General features: G+C 60.1%; 1 protein-coding gene across 4 annotated transcripts in view; it reads left to right on the forward strand.

Moving 5' to 3' along the window:
- HDAC7 (histone deacetylase 7) overlaps positions 1-20,505 on the forward strand; it is a 35,727-nt gene that overhangs the window by 10,695 nt on the left and 4,527 nt on the right. For 3 of the 4 annotated variants that reach the window (XM_027592833.2, XM_027592835.2, XM_027592832.2), the window contains exons 2-21: positions 5,336-5,386; positions 8,314-8,498; positions 8,626-8,716; positions 8,985-9,096; positions 9,732-9,847; positions 10,040-10,165; positions 10,520-10,611; positions 10,804-10,914; positions 11,069-11,249; positions 11,469-11,665; positions 11,913-12,086; positions 13,264-13,483; positions 14,852-14,985; positions 15,138-15,258; positions 15,467-15,516; positions 16,734-16,841; positions 17,859-17,914; positions 18,082-18,169; positions 19,257-19,376; positions 19,585-19,682. In XM_027592833.2, coding sequence (XP_027448634.1) covers positions 5,336-5,386; positions 8,314-8,498; positions 8,626-8,716; positions 8,985-9,096; positions 9,732-9,847; positions 10,040-10,165; positions 10,520-10,611; positions 10,804-10,914; positions 11,069-11,249; positions 11,469-11,665; positions 11,913-12,086; positions 13,264-13,483; positions 14,852-14,985; positions 15,138-15,258; positions 15,467-15,516; positions 16,734-16,841; positions 17,859-17,914; positions 18,082-18,169; positions 19,257-19,376; positions 19,585-19,682 — 2,431 coding nt within the window. The remainder of the gene's footprint in view (positions 1-5,335; positions 5,387-8,313; positions 8,499-8,625; positions 8,717-8,984; positions 9,097-9,731; positions 9,848-10,039; positions 10,166-10,519; positions 10,612-10,803; positions 10,915-11,068; positions 11,250-11,468; positions 11,666-11,912; positions 12,087-13,263; positions 13,484-14,851; positions 14,986-15,137; positions 15,259-15,466; positions 15,517-16,733; positions 16,842-17,858; positions 17,915-18,081; positions 18,170-19,256; positions 19,377-19,584; positions 19,683-20,505) is intronic. The other variant, XM_027592834.2, reaches the window with a different exon arrangement.

Here is a 20,505-nt window from a genome sequence, read left to right on the forward strand (position 1 = left end):
GCGGGGGAGAGGACCTGGGTTGGGGGGCAAGGAGCCAGGAAGGACGCTTTCCCACCCCCAGAGAGCGCGAGCTGCCGCTGCCATGGTTACATCTGCTTCCTGTTTGATTCATCTCAAACAGCAGAAGGAGGGGTGCCGGCCCCCAGCTCGGGCCACCGCTGCGTGGGGCTGTTTACAACAGCCGCATGTGGGATTCCCAGAAAGAGACTCCAAACCGGACATCCTGCGGCTGCAAAATACCCAGGTGTCAAGAGCTAAAAATAGCTGCCCTAGGGCCCCAGGCAAGGGGCAAGGGGCATGCTCACCGCAGGGGCGGAGAGCCGGCCTGTGGCCTCCCATCCAGGCTGTGCGAGCTGCAGGGCTTCAGTCCCCTCGCTGCTCCCCCTGTCGCCACCCCCCCCCCCCCCCCCGAACTTGGGCTGACAGGGGGCCTTTGTCTGGGTGGCCGTGGCCCAGGCCACTCACCTGTGAGGCAGGCCTCTGCCCCAAGGGCAGCTAGCCCCTCTGCCTGCGAGCAGCCCAGCTTGCTTTGGGACGCTAATGAGAGTCTCAGAGGGACTTGGGAGCTTCTAGAGAGGGGACATACGTAGCAGGCAGTGGAGAGCAGGGAGAATGAAGCCAATGCTCTTCCAAGACCGCAACCTGTCACCAGCCCCTTGCTCCCACATGCAGTCTGAAATCATTGCTTGGGATCTTCGAAGTCAGCAGTTGCTGTCCATAAGTGATTCTTCAGGACAGTCTTCCTGGGGACCCGGAGATGAAATAGGCAGCTTTTGCTCTCTAACCTCCAGCAGGCCTGGCATCTGCCGCTGAGACTGGTCTCTGCGGGGCTGGGTGCTCTTTCCATCTTTCCCTGTGCTGAGCCAAGTCCTGCATTTGCTCCCTACCTGCCGGCCTGTGGGAGCAGACGCGCCTGGGAGGAGCAGGGGAGGGTATTGGTTGAGAACATGGATTCTGGAGCCCGGGTGCCTGGCTCAAGTCCCAGCTGAGCCACTCCCACGTTATGGGACTTGAGACAAGTTATTTAATCCCGCTGGGCCTCAGTCTACAGATCTATGTAATGGGGATAAAAACTAACTGCCTCTTCTGGTGAGGGTGAGATGACTTAGCACATGTAAGGCACTCAGAACAACTGGCCCACAGTGAAGTGTTTGTTTACAAAAGTTCCGATGGAAGAGAAAGGGAGGGAGTACCGTCATAAGAGGTGGGGCAGGGAATGCATCGGGGAGAAAATGCACTGGGGCAGAAGAGGAGAGGGTGCAGCTGGGACCAGACGCTGAAATGCATATGCCAGAAGGGAGGCCGCAGCCCAGTTCAGGGACAAATGGTAGTAATGGAGACGATTGAGGGAGCACCTACCGTGTGCTAGGAGCTTCACTCACAGCGTTGCTAATCTCAGATGATCTCTTCCAAGTGCATGTTATTCTTGCCCCTTGGGGCAGCCAAGGCTTGACCAGGTTACACTGTGTCCCTGGCTCTCCCTGTGGGTCACCAGGGGAGCCAGAGTTTGGACCCACGTCCATCTGACCTCAAAGCCAACGTCCTCTATGCTGTGGACCCTCGCTTCCATTACTCTGTGTGGCAGGAGTTTCTAGCCAGCTTGCAGCCCCCTGGGTTCTGGAGAAATCTGAGCAATAAGCAGCTTTGTGCCAAGATAATGAGCAATAGAATTAATAATGAGCAAGAGAATTTCTGGAAGGTGAGGGAGAGATAAGAAACCGTTAGAAAAAGGGTTGATTCTAGGGAAGTTCTTGGGAGTTGGATGACTGAGAAAGTTTTTGTCTTACACTTTTCGAGACTCTGAACTTTTTAGTATCTGCAAGTCGTCTACTTTTTAATTTTTTTAAAAAATTGTGGGCTCTATGTGAAACTCGTTGAAAGTGAGAAGCGATTTCGTTCATACGCCCATGTCTTCAAGGCCTGGAGCAGTGACCTCACATGGGAGTACTGGATGCCTGCATTTGGGATTGCCTTCTTGGCTTTCCCCTGCCCTGGCCTGGCCAGGCGGCTCCCCCGCTGGGGGACCGTGACCTAGCCCCTTTCCCTCGCTCTTGCCTCCTCTTGAAGTGAGAGGGTTGGCCAGAATAGGCACTCGAGCCCCATCAGCTCCTAAGGTTCTCAGATTCTGTGACCGGAATGAGAGAAGAGAAGAGCCTCTCCTTGGTGCTCAGTGCTCAGTCTGTGTCAGGAGGGCCTGGCAACCGTGATTTCTTTCTTTCTCGTGTTTATTTATTCTTGGATCTTCCTGAAGCCGTTTCAGCCCCAGCTTTCATCTTCTCTGCCAGCCCCCATGCAGAGTCAAGCTTTGTCCTGCTTGTGTCAGGGAAACAGAACCAGAGCCGCAATGTGGGGTGTGGAGGGAGCCAGCCCTGAACCCGGGACCTGGCCTCCTGCCGTTGCCTTCTTTCCTCTTGCCCGCTGGGGCCCAGGCCTTCCTGCTACTCCTCTACAGCTGGTTGGGAGATCAGGGAGGTGGGGACAGCCTCAGAAAAGACATCAGAGGCGTGGGCAGGGGGCTTCTGCTCCTAGGGAAGCCCTCTTCCTGACAAAAGGCCTGAAACACCTGGGAGAGCAGGTGAGCAGGCCGGGCTCAGGTCTCCCGCCACCTTGCGCCTGCCTTGGGGCCAAGTCCCATCTGTGGGGGAGGTGAGGCCCAGGCCCACAAAGTAGGAGTGGGAGACCAGCTTGCACAGGGGCTTGGGGGGCCTTCGTGTCTGCTCTGGGGGCTTCTGAGGGCTGCAGTGGACCCACTGGGGCAGTATTTCTGGGGCTCTTTGGTTCTGTGTGAGGTCAGGTACGCTGGCTTGGGAAGGTAACTTGGTAGGCCCAGGTGCCTCGGTGCCAAGTAAACCACCTCTTCAGTCTGACTGTGGCGACTTCCGAAGGTAGAGATCAGGGAGGGAGCCAGGATTCCAAAATGGAGAGCTCTCCACCCTGGCGGGGAGCTGTGTGGAGAAGGGTCCAGGCCTAGGCACGGTTCAGGCCCTCAGGTCCATTCACTCCTGATTTTATTGGTCTGGTCCCAGAGTAGTGGTAACAGCACCCCAAGAGGGGCCAATGAGAAGAACTGTCCCCCAGATCATGGCCAAGCCTGGTTTGCAGAATGTTCGCTTTCTGGTTTTAGTTCAGCCAGCAGCTGGGTCCCCTTAGACACCTCTCCTCTCTCTGGGACACGGGGGAGCTGTTGCACAGGTCTTACCTTTGTTGCTTTGGGCTCTTCTGAACTTAAAGGCTGTCAGCACAGAACCAGGGCACTGGGGGAGAAGCAGAACTTTTTCCAGGAATTGCTTCTGGAAGTAGCCCCTGTTGGCAACCCGCACACACACAGGCGTGCCTGCTCCCAGCTTTTCCGAACAGAGTTTCTATCATAGATCATCATCACAAAACATCCCTTTGGGCTCAGTAACAAACACTACAGAGTTCAGGGCCATTAGGTTGTCTCCTATCCAGAGAGTGCATGGTGTCCTGACTCCATGGTTACCAGGGGAGCAAGGTTTGGCTCTGCTCCCAAGCGTGATTGCTGCTGACCAGCCCGCGGGCAGGGGCTGAGGGGAGGTAGGGGAGAATTCCCACTAGGCAGGGGCTGGAGGCCCCGGACTGACACACAGGCCTGACTCAGCCTCTGGGAGTATACCTGGGAGCCCAGTTCAGAAACCTCTCTTGGGAGACCAGCAGAAGAAAGAGGAGGTCCTAAGAGAGCCTAGAGAGGGGGTTACCGCATCCTGGGGAGGGGATGCTGCCTGCCGCACCAGTGTTCCTTGGGGCTCACAGAGCTTGAGAAATCTTCATGCCACATCCTAGCCAGGGGGCGGGGGGGGGGGGTGCGCGGGGAGCACCATGGCATTTGAGTCACTCCTTCCTGATGGAGCCTGGCATGCGTGCAGCAAGGTGGTAGGTGCAAACGGGCGCAGCTTCCAAATGACACCATGGAGACCACGATTAGTGGAGTGTTGAGGGGGCGGATGCAGAGTGGGTGCTCTGGGGCGGGGAGCGGGAGGGAGGTCGGGGTGAGCTTCATGAGGAAGCCCGTGGGCCTGGGCTGCGCCGACTTTGGGGAGGTAGGGCCGCCCTTCCCTACCCGACGTCAGCAGCTGGAGCATGGAGCACTGGTGTGTGAGGGCAGCCGGCCCGAGGCTCTCTGGGCCTAGAGCTGCCCCCTCCCGTGATGCCTGCCTGCAGGGAGTTCGCCTTTCTTTAGCTTCTGCCCCTTTAACACAGACCCAAAAGAACAGCGCCCAACAGTTGCTCTTCAGAAAATATCCCTTCTGCCCCAAGGTTGGCCTAGGGACGTCTTTGTGTGTCCCTCAGGGCCCCTTCCACGTGGCCTTCCAGTCTCCTGGACTCTTGTCCCCTGGGCCCTGAGCGGGGACAGCAGAAGGGAAAGGGGTCCATCTGGGACAGGTGACCTCAGATTCATCTCCGTCTTTCCCTACCCCAGTGGGCCTCTGGGCAACTTCGTGCCTCTGTTGCTGCCCAGCTCGGGCCCTACCATGGGTTTCATGGGTTCTGAACGGGGTGGGGGCGCTCTGGGCTCGGCTTATGAGCCTGAGAGAAGCGACCCTTTCCAAAAGCAAAGACTTTTATTTCAGGTTATTAAAACAAACAAACAAACAAACAAACAAAAAAACAATGCTGCGAGGTTCTTGTCTGTGGGGGCACAGAGGTTGCAGGACCCGGGCTGGGGCGGCAGGAGGAAAGGGATTCCTACCGTGGGGGCCTTGGCTGTGTGCTCCAGACCTGCTACTTCACAGCTCCCACCATTTCTGACTTGGTCTTCAGGCCGTGACCCAGCCGCTCCCCAACTGTGGAAGCTTCCCCATTGCCACCTGCTCCTATCTGCTCCCACCCAGGAAGCCTCTGAGCAGCCCCCAGCTACCCTTCTCTGGGTCCGCTTCTCCCCATCTCCCTCCTGGCAGCCTCACCGGCCATGCTCTCCCACCTCTGGCTGCCTCCCCTCCAGTTCTCTTTCCCTTTGGGTTCTGGGAGCCCGGGCCCTAGGAGGATGGTGTCGGAGCACATCCAGGAGGGCTGAAGGCACCGTTGGGTGAACTGGGGCCTCCTTGGGCCTGCTGTGGACTGGGCTCTGCAGGGCAGGGTGTCTGATTGACTGGCTGAGTTGGGTAAGGAAGAGAGGGCTGGCGAGCGTTCGCATTCAGCATGGGAATTTGAGAGAAGGAATGGGGTGGAATCCTTGCTTTTTGGTTAGCTTCTGATGCAGGTGCCGGGTTTAGGGGTGCTCAAGCTAGAGTGGGGCCTCCCCGCCTGGCCTGGCCCTGTCACCCTTTCCCCGCCCCTTCCCTGCAGCCCCTTCATGCCCCCTCTTTTCTCTCTACAGATGGGACCCAGGTGAGCCCGGGTGCCCGCTGCCCCAGTCCCCCCGGCACAGGTAAGAGACCCTAGGGCTCCCGAGGTGGGGAGGGCAAGCTGAGGGTGGGGAGGACATCAGAGGGGCGACAGAAGCCGGGGAGCTGGCTGATGGACCGGGGGGTTGGGAGGTTGGGGTCCTGGGGGTGGGGGCGGAGTTGAGGTGAGGGTGGGGTGAGGAGAGGGGTGGGGGAGGCAACTCTGGATCTAGGCTGGCCCCACGGCTGCGAAGCACAACAGGAAAAGAAAAGGCAGGACGCTCCTCTTCTTGTTGGCTGCGGTGAAGCAGGAAGGCAAGTAGGACGCTAACGTCTATACTCAGCCCCTGTCTCACATCAGGCTCTGGGCGGGGCGCCTGCTTCTTGTTTGTTGGCTTCAGTCCTCACACTGGCCCCACAAAGTGGGCACAGCACCCCTCGCAGGTGGAGAGATGCCTCTTGCCACTTGGGTGGGGCGGGAGGGACCCCTCTCCTGGGTCCTCTCCCCGCCCCTTGCCTCCTCTGCCGTTTGGCCGTGCTCTGGTTTAGGATGTGCCTACGGGGCTGGGGCTGCAGGGGCTGAGGGCCACCCCTCCTCAGCCTCAGCCCGCGTCCACGGAGGGCCTACCGGTGTCTGATGCCTGTAGGTTACGCAGGGCGGGGAGGAGTGAAGTCCGGGTGTCCTCTCGCCTCCCTCCTGGTTGTCCAGAAGCTTACAGGCAGGTTGGGGAGACAGGACTCACCAAGAGTAGAATGCAGTAGGTGACCAGTGCCAAAGGAGGGCACAGCGGACCAAGTTCATCCCTTCATTCAAGAAACACTAAATTCACACCTGTTGTCACGTAGTCCTCCTAGACATGTAATTTCCAAAAAAAATACAGAAATTGGAAAAAGAAGTATTGATGAACCCCATCTCTGTGCCAGGGCACCTTCCTAGGCATTTTAGGGGGGCAGAGACAGAGGTGTATTCATTGATTCAACCAGCATTTATTGGGTTCTTGTCATGTGCTAGGTACTATTCTAGGTGCTGGGATAGTGAGAAGTAAAAAAACAAAACAAAACAAATTCCTGCCCTTGGAGCTGGACTCTGATGGTCCCTGCCCGCACTGGGCTTGGGGGGCGCCGAACCACCAACGTGACTGGAATCCAGAGGAGGGAGGAACACGGGCGGTGGGAAGAAGGAAGATTCCAGCGGGACTTGAAAGAAGGGGCGGGATCTGGAAAAGTAGAATCTGAGGGGTGAGGATGGTACCGCCAGGGGGCAGCCCTGTGCTTGGAGGGGGTGGACGGGGCCTCTCGCCTGTGTGAGGCTGAGGCAGCTAGCCCTTTGTCCTGTGGCCTGCCTGGGGTTCTCTGAGGTCCCTCTTACCTCATCAGGGGAGTCACCCCGGGAAACCAGGACACCAGATGTGGAAGACTGAGACCCTTCCTGGCAGGAGACTCAAGCTGAATGAGAATCTGGGTTCCCCGAGTGGATGCTTGAACAGGGGTGGGGGCATGGAGGCCATGCTTGCCTGCTGCAGGGCACATCTGGATGCACAGCCATCCCCTCCGGTCTCTTAATATCTGGATAGTCATGGTGGGCACCTCCCTGCCTGGCTCCTCTTGTCTCTCTCTCACGGGCAGAGAACGTTAGAGCAGATGCCCCTTAGCAGCAACCTACTGCAAGCCCACCTTCCTCTGTCCAGTGAGAAACCCCCACGAGGGGTGCTGACTTCCTGAAAGTCCAGGGGAAAATGGAGCCAGAGCACTGGCCTCGGCAGAACCAGAACCCATGCTCACCATGCCTCTCGCTGGGTGGCTTTGGAGAGGTCCCGTCCCCTGAGCCTCAGTTTCCACATTTGGGATAATAGAATAGCAATAACCACCTCTGAGGGCCTATGGGGGTTTCAGGGTGAAAGGGTTTTGCAGGCATGCCCGCACGTGTGCCGTAGATCAAAGGTAATGGTTAGTGATGGTTGAGTTGGGCCTGGAGACTGCGTTCCCTGACTCCCCAGCTGGTGCTGTCACAGTGCCTTCCAGCGCCCCTCAGCCTCTGGCTGCCCTGATGGGGGATGCCGAGCGTTGTTGGCTGAGCCGAAGGAGACCTCTCCAGAAAGCTTTCCCCAATTGTGTGCTCTGTCCTAGGGCCCCTGTTCTCCGCTGCCCCGCCCCCCCAAACCGGCTTCCCCTTCTCCAGGATGATGGCCCTGCAGACACTCTGCCCCTGAGCATCTCCAGCTGCTCAGTCCAGCCTGGCCCAGCTGGCTGTGTGGGCCTAGGACCTGGTCTGGTGGCTGGTTATAAATAGCTCCTGCCCCCACGGCCCTGGGCAGGTACTCCTGGTGTGGCTGCAGAGGACACTTGAAAAGAGGCGGCTGAGCCTGCCGTCCTCACAGTGCCAGGCCCAGAGCTGGCCTGAGGGCGCCGGGAGCAGGCCCCACGGGCATAGGGGCCAGTGAGCCGAGGAAGGTGCCCTGTGGATAGGGCTGTGCAGGCTTAGGGTGGTGGGCCAGGGCTGGCTGTGGGCTCAAGGCTCTGCTTCTTTATCCTCTGGCCTAGGAGAGAGCGTGGGAGGGGGGGCAACTGGGAGAGCCCCTCTGGGGCTGGAGGCTGAACAAAGGGGACTGTCGGATAGCTATCTTTGAGTGCAGTTCATTAGGGGGCATCCTGGCCAAATCTTCTCATCACCTAAATCCTCCCAGCTCCCAGCCCCTGCCCCGGAGGGGCAACACCGTTTAGTGGGAAAGCACAGTGCTCAAGTCAGGAGGCTCCGTTCCGGCACTGCCTCTGTAGACTAACCCTGCGTGGTTCCATGACACCCCCCCTCCCCCGCCCGGGTGAAATGGAGCCGAAGCTGGAAATACCTACCTCGTGGGACCATGGTTACAGAAGTGAGGAAGGGCCCCTTGCAGAGTGTTTCGCTGTGGCCAAGGGAGCCTGCAGGAGGCCAGGGAGGCCCTGACTGCGCCCCCTCTCTGTGTGCCCCCAGGCCACCCCAGGCCCCGTGCAGACACGCCAGGCCCTCAGCCCCAGCCCATGGACCTGCGGGTGGGCCAGCGGCCCCCCGTGGAGCCCCCGCCAGAGCCCGCGCTGTTGGCCCTGCAGCACCCGCAGCGCCTGCACCATCACCTGTTCTTCGCGGGCCTGCCGCAGCGCTCAGCAGAGTCCATGAGGGTAAAGTCCCAGCTCCCCCGACCCGCGGTGGCCTCGAGCTCAGCCCCCCCGCCTTCAGCCTCCCCAGACCCTCGGCTCAATCTTCAACTCCTTGCCCCCCTTCCTGGGCGGCCGGCCCTGCCCACAGCTCCCGATGGACACGCCGGTGCCCCAGTCGCAGGCTGGCCAGCAGGAGCAGGAGCTGCGGCAGCTTCTCCATAAGGACAAGAGCAAGCGGAGTAAGGATGGAGCCTCCTGCCTGGGGTCCATGGCCCGCCCGCGGGGGGGCACGTCGGGCTGGGGCGGGAGCGACGCCAGCCCGGGCCTCCCTCTGCTTGCCCAGCGCTGCGTGCGAATGTGGGTGGGGTCTGGAGGCTTCGCGGAAGGGGCAGGGCCCCAGGCTTGGCTCTTGCCTCCAACTGCGGGTACAGACAGGGCGGTGGGCAGGCTGCGGGCCGGGGAGGCCACACTGCCCACCCCCCCAACCCACTCCTGACCCCCTGCTAGGTGCCGTAGCCAGCAGCGCGGTCAAGCAAAAACTGGCGGAGGTGATCCTAAAGAAACAGCAGGCTGCCCTAGAGAGAACGGTCCATCCTGGTAGCCCCAGCATTCCCTACAGGTAACGCTCCCCTGTGTCCTTGTCATGCCCCCGCCTCCTGAAGTGTCAACCCACAGGCCTTCATCCTCACTCCGCCTGCCTCCCGGGTGCTCATCAGCAGACCTGTACCCCCACCTCTAATTATAATGCTGCCCCAACCTCTCTCCTCCCGCCCAACACCTGCCCCCTTTTCTCCTTTAATTATCACTCCCTACCCCACCTGAAGCCCTTCCTAGCTGCACCCCTCCCCCACCCCAGCACAGACATACCAGGCTGGCTTTCTTCTTCCTACAAGAGTCCCTTTTCTCTTTAGGACTTCCCCTAAGCACAAAAATATCCTGCTTCCTAGAGCAGTTTCCTCCCACAGGGGACAGAGTCCCCAGTGTGACTGGCCCTCACCCAAGTCCCGGGACCCTGGCTCCTATGCCAAGATCCCAGCCTGCCTTGCAGGCTGCCGGGAGGGAGAGTGGCCCGGTGCTGCCACCTGGAGATGGCCCCTGTTCTTGGTGGCCATATGACGCCTGGCCCTGTCAGCGACTGCCTCCCCCGGCAGGTCCTGGGGCCCCGTGCTCAGGAAGAGCCCTCACAGAGCCCTTGGCCGCCGGGTCCCTGGGCATCCCTGCCCCTCTGAAGCTGCCTTGGACTTCCCTCCACAGAACTCTCGAGCCCTTGGAGACGGAAGGAGCTGCTCGCTCTATGCTCAGCAGCTTTCTGCCTCCTGTTCCCAGCCTGCCCAGTGACCCCCCAGAACACTTCCCTCTCCGAAAGACAGGTGAGTGGGACGGGCAGGTGGGGGACCCTCCAGGGGAGGGTCAGGAGCGTGGAGGAGCAGGAGGGCCTGGCAGGGCAGCAGCAGGTCAGCCCACGGTGCTTTTGTCCCAGACGCTGCCCTCTCTTGCCTTCACCCAGAGGTGACGGAGGGAGGAGGGTAGTGTGGGGCCATGTAACACCGGTGCTCCCACAGTCTCTGAGCCCAACCTGAAGCTGCGCTACAAGCCCAAGAAGTCCCTGGAGCGGAGGAAGAATCCACTGCTCAGAAAGGAGAGCGCCCCACCCAGTCTCCGGCGACGGCCTGCGGAAACCCTTGGAGGTGAGGGTCCACAGGGTGGGTAGGGGTGGCTGGTGTTGTCACTCTGGGTCAGGTCCTGCCCAGACAGGGTGGCTGTGCATGGTTATACGGGATGTGTCCTACACGCTCGCCAGGGGGTGGGGTTGAGGCTGAAAGCCAGCCCCTGCTTGGTTGGCTAAGCTGACATCTGCCCAGAGAAAGGGACACCTTAAAAACGTGTGCAAAGGCACCAGAGGCGAGTGGTGGCCTGCCTTCTTCCTGCCCTTCTGGGAAGAAAGCGGGAAGCAGAGGCCACCCCCTGGGGAAGGGGGACTGGCCCCGTTGTCCTGGTCACAATGGGCCGCTGACGGTGCCCCCCCGCCCCCGCCACCCCAGACTCCTCCCCGAGTAGCAGCAGCACGCCGGCGTCGGGCTGCAGTTCCCCTAATGACAGCGAGCACGGCCCCAACCCCGTCCTGGGCTCCGAGGTAAGGCCGTGCTGGGCCAGGCTCTTCGGGGGCGGTTCTGAGGCTCAGCCTTCTTCTCAGCAAGCAGCCCTGACCAAGCTGGGGCCGCAGGGTCTGGGCAGCCCGGAACTGAGCCTCCTGGGGGTTCTGGGGAAGGCAGGCCCAGGGGTAGAGGTCTGGGACCGGTGACCCCTGCCCTGCTCCCCACGGCAGGCGCTCTTGGGCCCGCGGCTGCGGCTGCAGGAGACCTCTCTGGCCCCGTTCGCCTTGCCGACAGTGTCCTTGCTGCCCGCAATCACGCTGGGGCTACCCGCCCCTGCCAGGGTGAGTGGCTGAGGCGCCCTCTCCCCGCCGCCAGCCCCCAGCTTCTGTCGCTCCCTTCTCCTACCACCTCACCCCAACACCTTCACTGCTCTCTCTCGGCGAGGGGTCGTCCCCCCCCACCCCGCCCCCGTGACTTCTCCCTACCTCTCCCCAGGCTGATGCTGACCGCAGGGCCCATCCGACTCTGGGCCCTCGGGGGCCGGTCCTGGGGAGCCCCCATGCTCCTCTCTTCCTGCCCCATGGCCTGGAGTCTGAGGCTGGAGGCCCCTTGCCCTCTCGACTACAGCCCATCCTCCTCTTGGATCCCTCAGTGTCTCACGCCCCTCTGCTGACTGGTGAGTTCCAAGGCTTCTCCAGGGGAGGGGCTGGTCCCTGCATCCTGCTAAGGGCCAAGCTCGGGAAGGGTCCCTTCCTTCCTGCCCCCCTCTGCAGTGCCCCCATCCTGCGTGTCTCCCCGCTGAGCCCATGCCCCCTTGCCACCCCGTGCCTTTGCTTCCTTCCGTTCCTCCCTTGGGTTCCCTCCTTATGCCCCACCCCCACCCCATTCTTTCCAGTGCCCCGGCTTGGGCCCCTGCCCTTCCACTTTGCCCAGTCCTTACTGACCACCGAGCGGCTCTCTGGGTCAGGCCTCCACCGGCCACTAAGCCGGACCCGCTCAGAGCCCCTGCCCCCAAGCGCCACCGCCCCCCCACCGCTGGGCCCCCTGCAGCCCCGCCTGGAACGGCTCAAACCTCACGTCCAGCTGATCAAGGTGAGGGGAACTGGGTAGGGGAGGTAATGAGGGGTTGCTTCACTGGGCCCCTGGGGGCTGAAAGAAGGGAGGCTCAGGAAGGGCTGGGACCTGGAGAGCCAGAGACAGGATATGGCTCCTGAGGGCCCAGAGCCACGTGGCCGCTCAAGTCCCATCAACATGAGTGGCCACGCAGCCCAGCCCACCATGGCCCACCACACAGCCTGCACCCCGGCATGTCTTCTCAGTGGGCATCTCCCTTCCCCAGAGGCCAGCCAAGCCAAGTGAGAAGCCCCGACTGCGGCAGATACCCTCCGCTGAGGACCTAGAGACGGATGGTGGGGGAGTGGGGCCAGTGGGGGATGATGGCCTGGAACACAGGGAGTCAAGCCATGGGCAGCATGAAGCCAGAGGCCCTGTTCCTCTCCAGCAGCACCAGCAGGTATGGCACGCCCACATCCCTGGGAAGGTATAGTCAGGAGACTCTGGGGCCTGGCATAGATGGAAGGGAGGGCTCTAGCTCATCAGTGCAGGAGACAAGTCTGGGACCCAGGCTGCCCTACCAGATCGGCACCAAGGTGCAGACACGCGTCCCCCGCCATGCACACGTTTGCATACGTGCATGCATGCACGCATGTGCACGCACACATACACGCACACTCCGGCAGCCTGCCTGTCTTGGGAGGAAGCCATGTCCCTTGTCCGGCGCTGAGGCTGGCCTCTCACAGAGCTGGGCATGTCCCTGCCCTGGCCCGTCTGCCCTGTGACCGGTTGTCCCGCGTCCAGAACGGGGGCTGGGACCGGAAACGGGGCACAGCCAGGCGTGAGCGTTTCAGCCAAGGCGCTCTCACAGCCTGAGTCCAGCAAGCCGTGGGGGATTAGTTTGCTGGGGCTACTGGAACAAGTACCACAGACCCAGCCCCTCAGAGGACAGAAATACGTCGTCTCACGGTTCTGGAGGCCTGGAGGCTGACATCAGGGTTCGTTCTTTCCAAGGGCTGTGAAGGAAGGGCTGCTCCCGGCCTCTGTCCTCCGCTGTAGATGGCTATCTTCTCCCTGGGTCCTCATGTCGTCTTTCCCCCGCCTGCCTGTGTCTCACCTTTCCCTTCTTATAAGGACAAAAGTCATATTAGATTAAGGCTCTAATGACCTCACTTCAACTCGATTACTGCTGTAATTACCTATCTCCAAATAAGGGCACATGCTGAGGTCCTGGGGCGGGGCTTAGGACTTAGGCTTTCACGAATGGGAAGTGGCAGGGCCACAACTCAGCCCACAGCACGTGGCAACAGTCCACGTACCTGCAGTGGCTCACGCACGTCCCTGTGTCCTTGGGCAGTTGGCCCGAGGCCCCTTACCTGGGTTCTGGCTTTGCAGTCCCAAGGGTCTGAGGAGCTCTGGTGGCACAGGGTGGTCATTCTGGGCTACAGACCTTTGGGGGTGGTGTAGGGGGCCGAAGGTTCAGAGATCAAAGGCCAGAGCCCCACCAGGAGGCTGGACTAGAGACATCCTGGACTCTCTCCCAAAAGGGGCCTGCCTGGAGGTTTCCAAGGCCTTGGGCAGCAGGAGGCGGAGCAGAATCCTGAGACCTGGAGACTGAGGCCCCCTGTGTCCCTCAGGTGTTTCTCTGGGAGCAGCAGCGACTGGCTGGGCGGCTCCCCCGGGGAGGAACGGGGGACTCTGTGCTGCTTCCCCTGGCCCAGGGCAGTCACCGGCCCCTGTCCAGGGCTCAGTCGTCCCCAGCTGCACCTGCCTCACTGCCAACTCCAGAGTCCGCCAGTCAGGCCCGTGTCCTGCCCAGCTCAGAGACCCCTGCCAGGACCCTGCCATTCACCACAGGTGAGGCCTACATTAGACTGGGGCAGGAGAAGGGGCTGGGGGCCTACAGGGGCTTAGGCACAAGTCCATGTCGTGTCATGCTGTTACTCGGGACATTTTTCGAGGCCACAGAGCACTTTCTTGGCCTTGTCAGATCCACACGGGGCATCCCACGAAGCAGGTGGAGCGGGTGGTAGTTCTCCTTTTGCAGATGAGGAGGCCTGGGCTCGGGAAACTAAGGTGACAAGCTTGTCAAAGAGCAAGCTGATGGTCAAGCCAGATTAAGAATCCGGGTCTCCTGACAACTCGTTCAGACCTTTCAAAAATGATATTTACTATGGTTTCTCTGTTGGTAAAAAAAAGAGCTCAAAAGCATTTTAGAAATTTTGAGAAATACAGAAAAACGTAAGAACACAATAAAAATCACCAACCGGTGTCCCACCACCCCGAGGCACCTCTCCTAAATGCTGCTCTAGCTTGTCACCATCTTTGCGGCAGCTGTATTCAGATACCATACACATGCTGGTTGGGTGTTGAGCCCCGCTTATTCTGTTAACGTCTTATGAATACACCCTGATACAATTAATGTTTAAAAATGAGATTTTTATAGTATTTCATCACAGTATTTTTTTTTTTTTGAAGATTTCTTATTGGTTGGGCAGTAGGTGGTTACTCATTTTTCCTCATGTGAATTTCCTTGTCCATGAATCTTTACCCATCCCTGGCGTTGTTTACCAAGGGCTACTTTTTAAGGAGTGTGGCATCCCTGGGTCAAGTGGGGTGAACATTTTGAGGCTCCCGATGTCCTGAGGCGTGCTGAAAGTGACCCACCCACCGATAGCGTGCAGGGCCCTCTAGGCGGCCCGCTTGTCAGGCCGAAACAGTCACTTCCCCAAAACTGCATCTGTCTTGTCACATGGCCCAGTGTCACTGTGGGCTTCTCAGCTCTTAGCTTGGGGGTTTCTGAGGAATTCTTTCTTCTCTCACGCCCCCATGGCAGCCTGTCTGGGTCGTGACATCCAGTGTGAGACCCCCGACATTAGGCCTCCTTTTGTCAGGCTCTGGGCTCTTGAGGTCTTGGTAACCATAGGGAGCCTTGTGGGGAGGGTCAGAGGGCAGGAAGGCAGTGGCTCTATGGCCATGGTATTGGCTGGGGCCGTGCTGGTGTGTGCGGGGGGCACCTGAGGCTGCCCGTGGAAGAGGCTGGGGTGTGTGTGTATGTGCGTGAAGGGCTGAGGGGCCGGATGGGGGATGTGGGGCTGTGTGAGTAGTGGTGGGGGGCTGTCAGGTCTGGCTCCATGTGGGTGTGGGCATCTGCAGCCATGGGGGGGCGGTGGGCGGGGGCTCCCTCGGGCCTGGGCCCTGAGCCCTGAGCCCCGCTCTCGGCAGGGCTGGTCTATGACTCGGTCATGCTGAAGCACCAGTGCTCCTGCGGAGACAACAGCAGGCACCCGGAGCATGCGGGCCGGATCCAGAGCATCTGGTCCCGGCTGCAGGAGCGGGGTCTCCGGAGCCAGTGTGAGGTGAGGCGGCAGCGTGGGCGCATGCGAAACCCAAGGAGGCAGGGGTTGCGGGCAGGAGGGGCCCAGCGGGCGGTGGTCGCGGCAGGGAGGAGGTGAGCAGCGGCAGGGTGGGGGTGAGCCGGGGCTGAGGAGCTCTGCGGGCCCTCCCTCAGTGTCTCCGGGGCCGGAAGGCCTCCCTGGAGGAGCTGCAGTCAGTGCACTCGGAGCGGCATGTGCTCCTCTATGGCACCAACCCGCTCAGCCGCCTCAAACTGGACAACGGGAAGCTGGCAGGTAGGGGCCCAGGGGCGCCTGGGATCCCCGTACCTCCCCTGACTCACCCAGCCGCTGCGTTCCCAGCTCTGCCCGGCTTGTCCCTCCAGCATCCTGGGCGTCCCCACGCCGAGGCCCACTTCCCCCTTGCCCTGGGCAGCCGGCCCCAGCCCTCTTCAGGCCAGAGCTGAGAGGCTTCAGCTCACACACCCTGGGCCTCTCCCCACAGGGCTCCTGGCACAGCGGATGTTTGTGATGCTGCCCTGTGGTGGGGTAGGGGTAAGTGTGCCCGGCGTGGGGGGGGGCTTGAGCAGCCATTGCCATGGGCTCTCGGAGCGCCTCCCTTCTGTTCTCCCAGGCCCAGCCCCTACCTGCTTGTTCTTGTGGTTCTGCCAGACCTGTTGGGCCAGGGGCTCTCCCATAATGCTCCTCTGCCGGCTAGAAGCTCCTTGTGGACAGGTGTGTCCTCCACCCGTCAGTGTCTCCTGAGTGGGGAGCCCTTTGCCTTGCACTTAGAAGGTGTTTGGTAAATGTGGAGTGAGGCTCAAAGAGCAGGGGATCGTCTCCCTTCGTAAGACCCTGGTGGTGGTCGGGATTCGCCCTTCCACACCGGCCTCCAGGTGGAGTCGGTCTGCTCAGCCTGGGGCTGTGGGGGCGCCTGCAGGGTCCTTGGTGACCCAGGCAGTTCTCTCCCACGGCCCAGCTTCCCCTCCTCCCAGTTCACCCGGCTTCCTCTGGTGGTGTCCCAGACAGGAGTGTGGAGGCAGGGGATGGAGGCCTAGTTCCAGAGGGAAGTGGGAGCTGTAGCTGGGGGGCTGTTGGGGAGCCGGTCAGCGCCCTGTTCACAACTTCCCATTTCTTGCCACTTTCTGATTTTTCCAACTGTTGTTGCTTCTGTTTTCTCCTCCCTCCTCTCCCTCTCTGTCTGTCTCTCTCTCTCTCTTTCTCCAGCCTCTTGCGACTCTCTCTGCCTTCCTCGCCTCTCTTGGTCCGCCTCGCCCTCCCCATCTCCCCATCATGCCCCCCGGCCCCTCCCTAGCCTTGAGGCCCAGGGACTGGGTTTGGGGGGCCTCCCAGCCTGGGCTAGGGGCCCTGAGTGGAAGACAGTGGTGCAGACGGCCCCTCGAGCTCCGACCGTCCCGCAGGGCCTGAGCAGAGTCAGCTGGGGCTTAAAACCCCCTCCCGGTCCAAACCCCAAGTCCCGCCCAGGTAACGCCATGCCCCCTCCTCTGAGCGGGGAGGCAGGCGCGATGCTGCCGGCAGAGTGCTGGCCAGATACGGGCTGGTGATATGGACTGAAGCTGGGAAGGAGAAGTCATGCTGGGATTGGGGGACACAGGAGGCCTTGCCTTTGGGTGGTGGGGCACTGGGGAGGCAGCACTGTCTGCCCAGCTCCCTGCCCCTGGGGTCCTGGCCGTGGGGTGGGCACCGCCCAAGTGGGCCCTGGCTCCTAGGGGGGCCTTGGATGATGCGGGCCCTGACTCTGGCCCCCACAGGTGGATACTGATACCATCTGGAACGAGCTGCACTCGTCCAATGCAGCCCGCTGGGCTGCTGGCAGCGTCACCGACCTTGCCTTCAAAGTAGCTTCCCGTGAGCTAAAGGTAGGAGCTTTGAGTGCGAGGTGGGTAAGCCGCAGAGGAGGTGGCAGGACGGGGCAGCAGGGAAGGCCAGACCCAGAGCCCCAGACCTCTCACTCCTCTTGGATATCTGCCGCAGGGTGGGAAGGGAAGGGAAATCGAGAGCTCTGGGGACAAAGCTGAGATTCGAACCTTACGCTCATGCTATTTGGTGGGGAGTCAAGCCGCTGGTCTCTAAGAGACCCAGGGTCGTAATTATTCAGGATCATTTCACACACAGACCCGCTGTGTGACCACCGGCACGTTGCAGAGCATCTCTGGACCTTTCCCATTGGCAAATTGGTTCTTTGCAATACCGAGGTTTTATAGACTGGGTTGGTGCCTGTGCTTGTTTGCTCTGGGCTGGGCACCTTCCAGGGGCTCGTGCTGAGGTCCGCACCCCCAGCTGTTGAAGAGCTCACAGCCCAAGGTGGTCACACGTTCAGTGTCCTAGCTCCTCCTCGGGGGGTAGGGGCATGCAGTGAAGAGCTCAGCACTGGGCTTTGCATTCTGGCTTCACCCTTTGACAAAGGGGGCAACTTCCCACAAGCTGTTTAACTTGCCCAAGCTTCAGATTTCTCCTCAGCTGTGAACTAGAGAGAATCCTGTTTATCTCATGGAGATGTTGTGAGGATTAGATGACATTTACCTCAGAGAGATGTCAGGATGAAGTCCCGCGTTTATAGAGTGCTGGGGCACAGTGCCGGGCATGTAGCTTCTGCCCGACAAACAGTTAACTGTGGTTATAAAGTGGTAAGAGTCCAGACACACCAGGGTGGGGGGGTTGTGTTCACGGCCAGCCTAAAGGCAGAGGATGCCTGGCCTGGCCTGGTGGCCAAGCCCCAGGGCACCTCAGATCCAGCCTGGCCACCGTCAGATCTGCTGACAGCTATTGTCTGATGGCCCCTCCTCAAGGGATGAGCCTGGGGTTGGGGGCAGCTTCAGGGAGTTGTGGGTCTGAGTGCTGGGCCCTTGGTTGACAATCATTCCTTCTGTTTCCAGAATGGTTTTGCTGTGGTTCGGCCCCCAGGACACCATGCAGACCATTCCACAGCCATGTAAGGCTGGGGGGAAGCCTGGGAGGGGGTGAGATGGGGGGGCATTCCCCCTCCGTCCCCTGAGCCTTCTGGGGCCAGGCCGGGCCAGGGGTGGGCAGAGGATGGAGGCTGGATAGGTGGAGACCCGGGGGGAATGGGCGGGCAGAGCCTCTCTCTCCTCCTCCCAGGGGCTTCTGCTTCTTCAACTCTGTGGCCATCGCCTGCCGGCAGCTTCAACAACAGGGCAAGGCCAACAAGATCCTCATCATGGACTGGGTAGGTCCCGGTTCCTAGCCCCTTCAGATCTGAGAGCCCCGTGGAAAGAGCCCTGAGCCTGGCATCAGAGGATCTGGCTTCCTGTCCGAGTTCCACATGAGCCTCCTGGGCCCTCTGTATAAAATGTGGGCGAAGATAAGAGCCACATCGGGGGGCTGCCAGGAGGCCTGGGGGTGATGGCGTGTGGGAAGGTCCTCAGCCATCTCGAACTCCCTCGGCGGGAGGAGCCACTTGAGTGCTCTTTGGCCTCCAGGGGCTTCTTTCTGCAGGTGTCATAATTGCTACATTGCCCCTACAGTCACAGTGTGATAGCAGGTCACCTCAATGTGCCCCTAATCACATCCAGACCCTGTGGTTTGACCTGTGATGGGTTTTGAGCCTGACTGTTACCTGGTTTCAGATGAGGAATGTGAGCCCCGAGAGGTTAAGTAACTTGCACATAGCCACACATCTAGTAAGTCCTGAGACTGGGATTTGAACCCAGGCCAGTTAGCTCTGGAGTCCATGCATCTAACGAAGCTGTATACTCTGCATGAGCGTCTGTGAATGGGACATGCCTCTGCAGCAGTTGAGGACAGTGGAGGAACTTTCCACCCTTGTGCCCACGTGTGGCCCTCTGACTTACCGAGTGTCAGGCCACAGCTCTTCCTAGCCGTCGTGGCCCCGGGCCTCATGGACCTGCCCCTCTGTAACTGAGGTTGGTTTCCCATCACCTATCACTCCTTGACCTTGGGCAAGACACAGCAGTGAAGGTTCCTGACACGTGTAAGCCCAGACCCCTCCCTCTTCTGCCGTACGTGTCTTGCTCTCGCGGGCCGGCTGGCCCTTGGCACGCCTCCTCCCCTTCAGGGTCTCGTGGTTTATCCACCCTGGTCCAGGGCTGTGCGCACATCTGTGCGCACATGGAGAGGGCCAGCGGACTACTTGGGACCACCGAGCAGTGTCGCTCTAGGAACCCCAGTCTCTCTACTCCCAGTCTAGGATCCTGACCCTCAGAAGAGGGACGCTCACAGCCCTTTTGAGCAGCGCCAGCCCCCATCTGTGTGCTTTCAGGCCTTCCCTAATCATTGTCCATCTCCCTGCCCAGGACGTTCACCATGGCAACGGCACTCAGCAGACCTTCTACCAGGACCCCAGTGTCCTCTACATCTCCCTGCATCGCCATGATGACGGCAACTTCTTCCCCGGCAGCGGGGCCGTGGATGAGGTAACGACATGCTCCCTCCCAGCCCCGTGGACTCTGCCTCTGTCACAGCTAGCTGTGGGATCCGGGCCAGGTTGGTTAGCCTCTCTGATGCTCCACTTCTCTATTGGGAAGTGAAGAGGTCGGACGAGCTGGTCTCGCAGCACTGGCATCCTGGGATTCCTCTCCTGGGACTCTGCTCTCCTCTTGTCTCTTGCTTCCTATTTTCCAGGTGGGAGCTGGTAGCGGTGAGGGCTTCAATGTCAACGTGGCCTGGGCCGGAGGTCTGGACCCCCCAATGGGGGATCCTGAGTATCTGGCTGCCTTCAGGTAAGTGCTCTGGGGGCCCAGGGGAGGTCTGCCCAGCAAGGCCACTCTTTCCTGCCCCTTTTCCCAACAGCACCAGGCCGGAGGTGATGGATTGGCTTGGCAGCCCATCCTCATCCAGTTACTGGACATTATAAGCTAGTCCTGGGGTGGGCCTTCCAGACTGAGACAAACAAAAGGAAAGGCACTATTACACTGGTCTCTAGGAGCCTCCAGTCCCCATGAGAAGACAGGAAACACAGAATGAAAAAGTCAAGGGTGCTTTATAAAGTCACATGTTACCCAAAGCCAATGTTGAATTGAGTGCCGGAAGAGAGGCAGGGTGTAGTGAGCATAGCTGCCACGTTCAGTCAAAGAAGGCTGCCTGGAGGAGGTGGGCTTTGCATAGGAGATAAGAAATTTAAAATTGTGGAGAAAGAAAGCAGATGATGTTCATATTGGGGAAGTTGCTTAAGAAAGGGCATTCTAGAAGAGGGGCTTTGGGCTCTGTTTAGGAGCCCTTATATGTTTCATTCCGGCGTGCCTATACTCTGGGAAAAGAGAACCCTGGAAGTAGGTCTCAAATACTTTTCTGGAAATATTCACCCTGAGAGCTAATTCTGTAAGAGCCCTGGACTGGGCTTCCTAGTGTCTGTGTGCCCTGACCCCGGGGCTTTGAAACACATCAAAATGGACCCCAGAGTTGGGTGAGGGATGGAGGGAGGCAGCTGTGGGGGGCCGGGAGGGGCAGAGGATGAGAGAATGGATCTGGGTGGCACGGGACCTCAAGAGAGTCAGCTCTCAGGTAGCAAGTGGTGAGGTGTGGTCAACTCAGTCCAAAGCGGGT

This window comes from Zalophus californianus, chromosome 9 (genome assembly GCF_009762305.2).
Source record: "Zalophus californianus isolate mZalCal1 chromosome 9, mZalCal1.pri.v2, whole genome shotgun sequence".
Lineage (NCBI taxonomy): Eukaryota > Metazoa > Chordata > Mammalia > Carnivora > Otariidae > Zalophus > Zalophus californianus.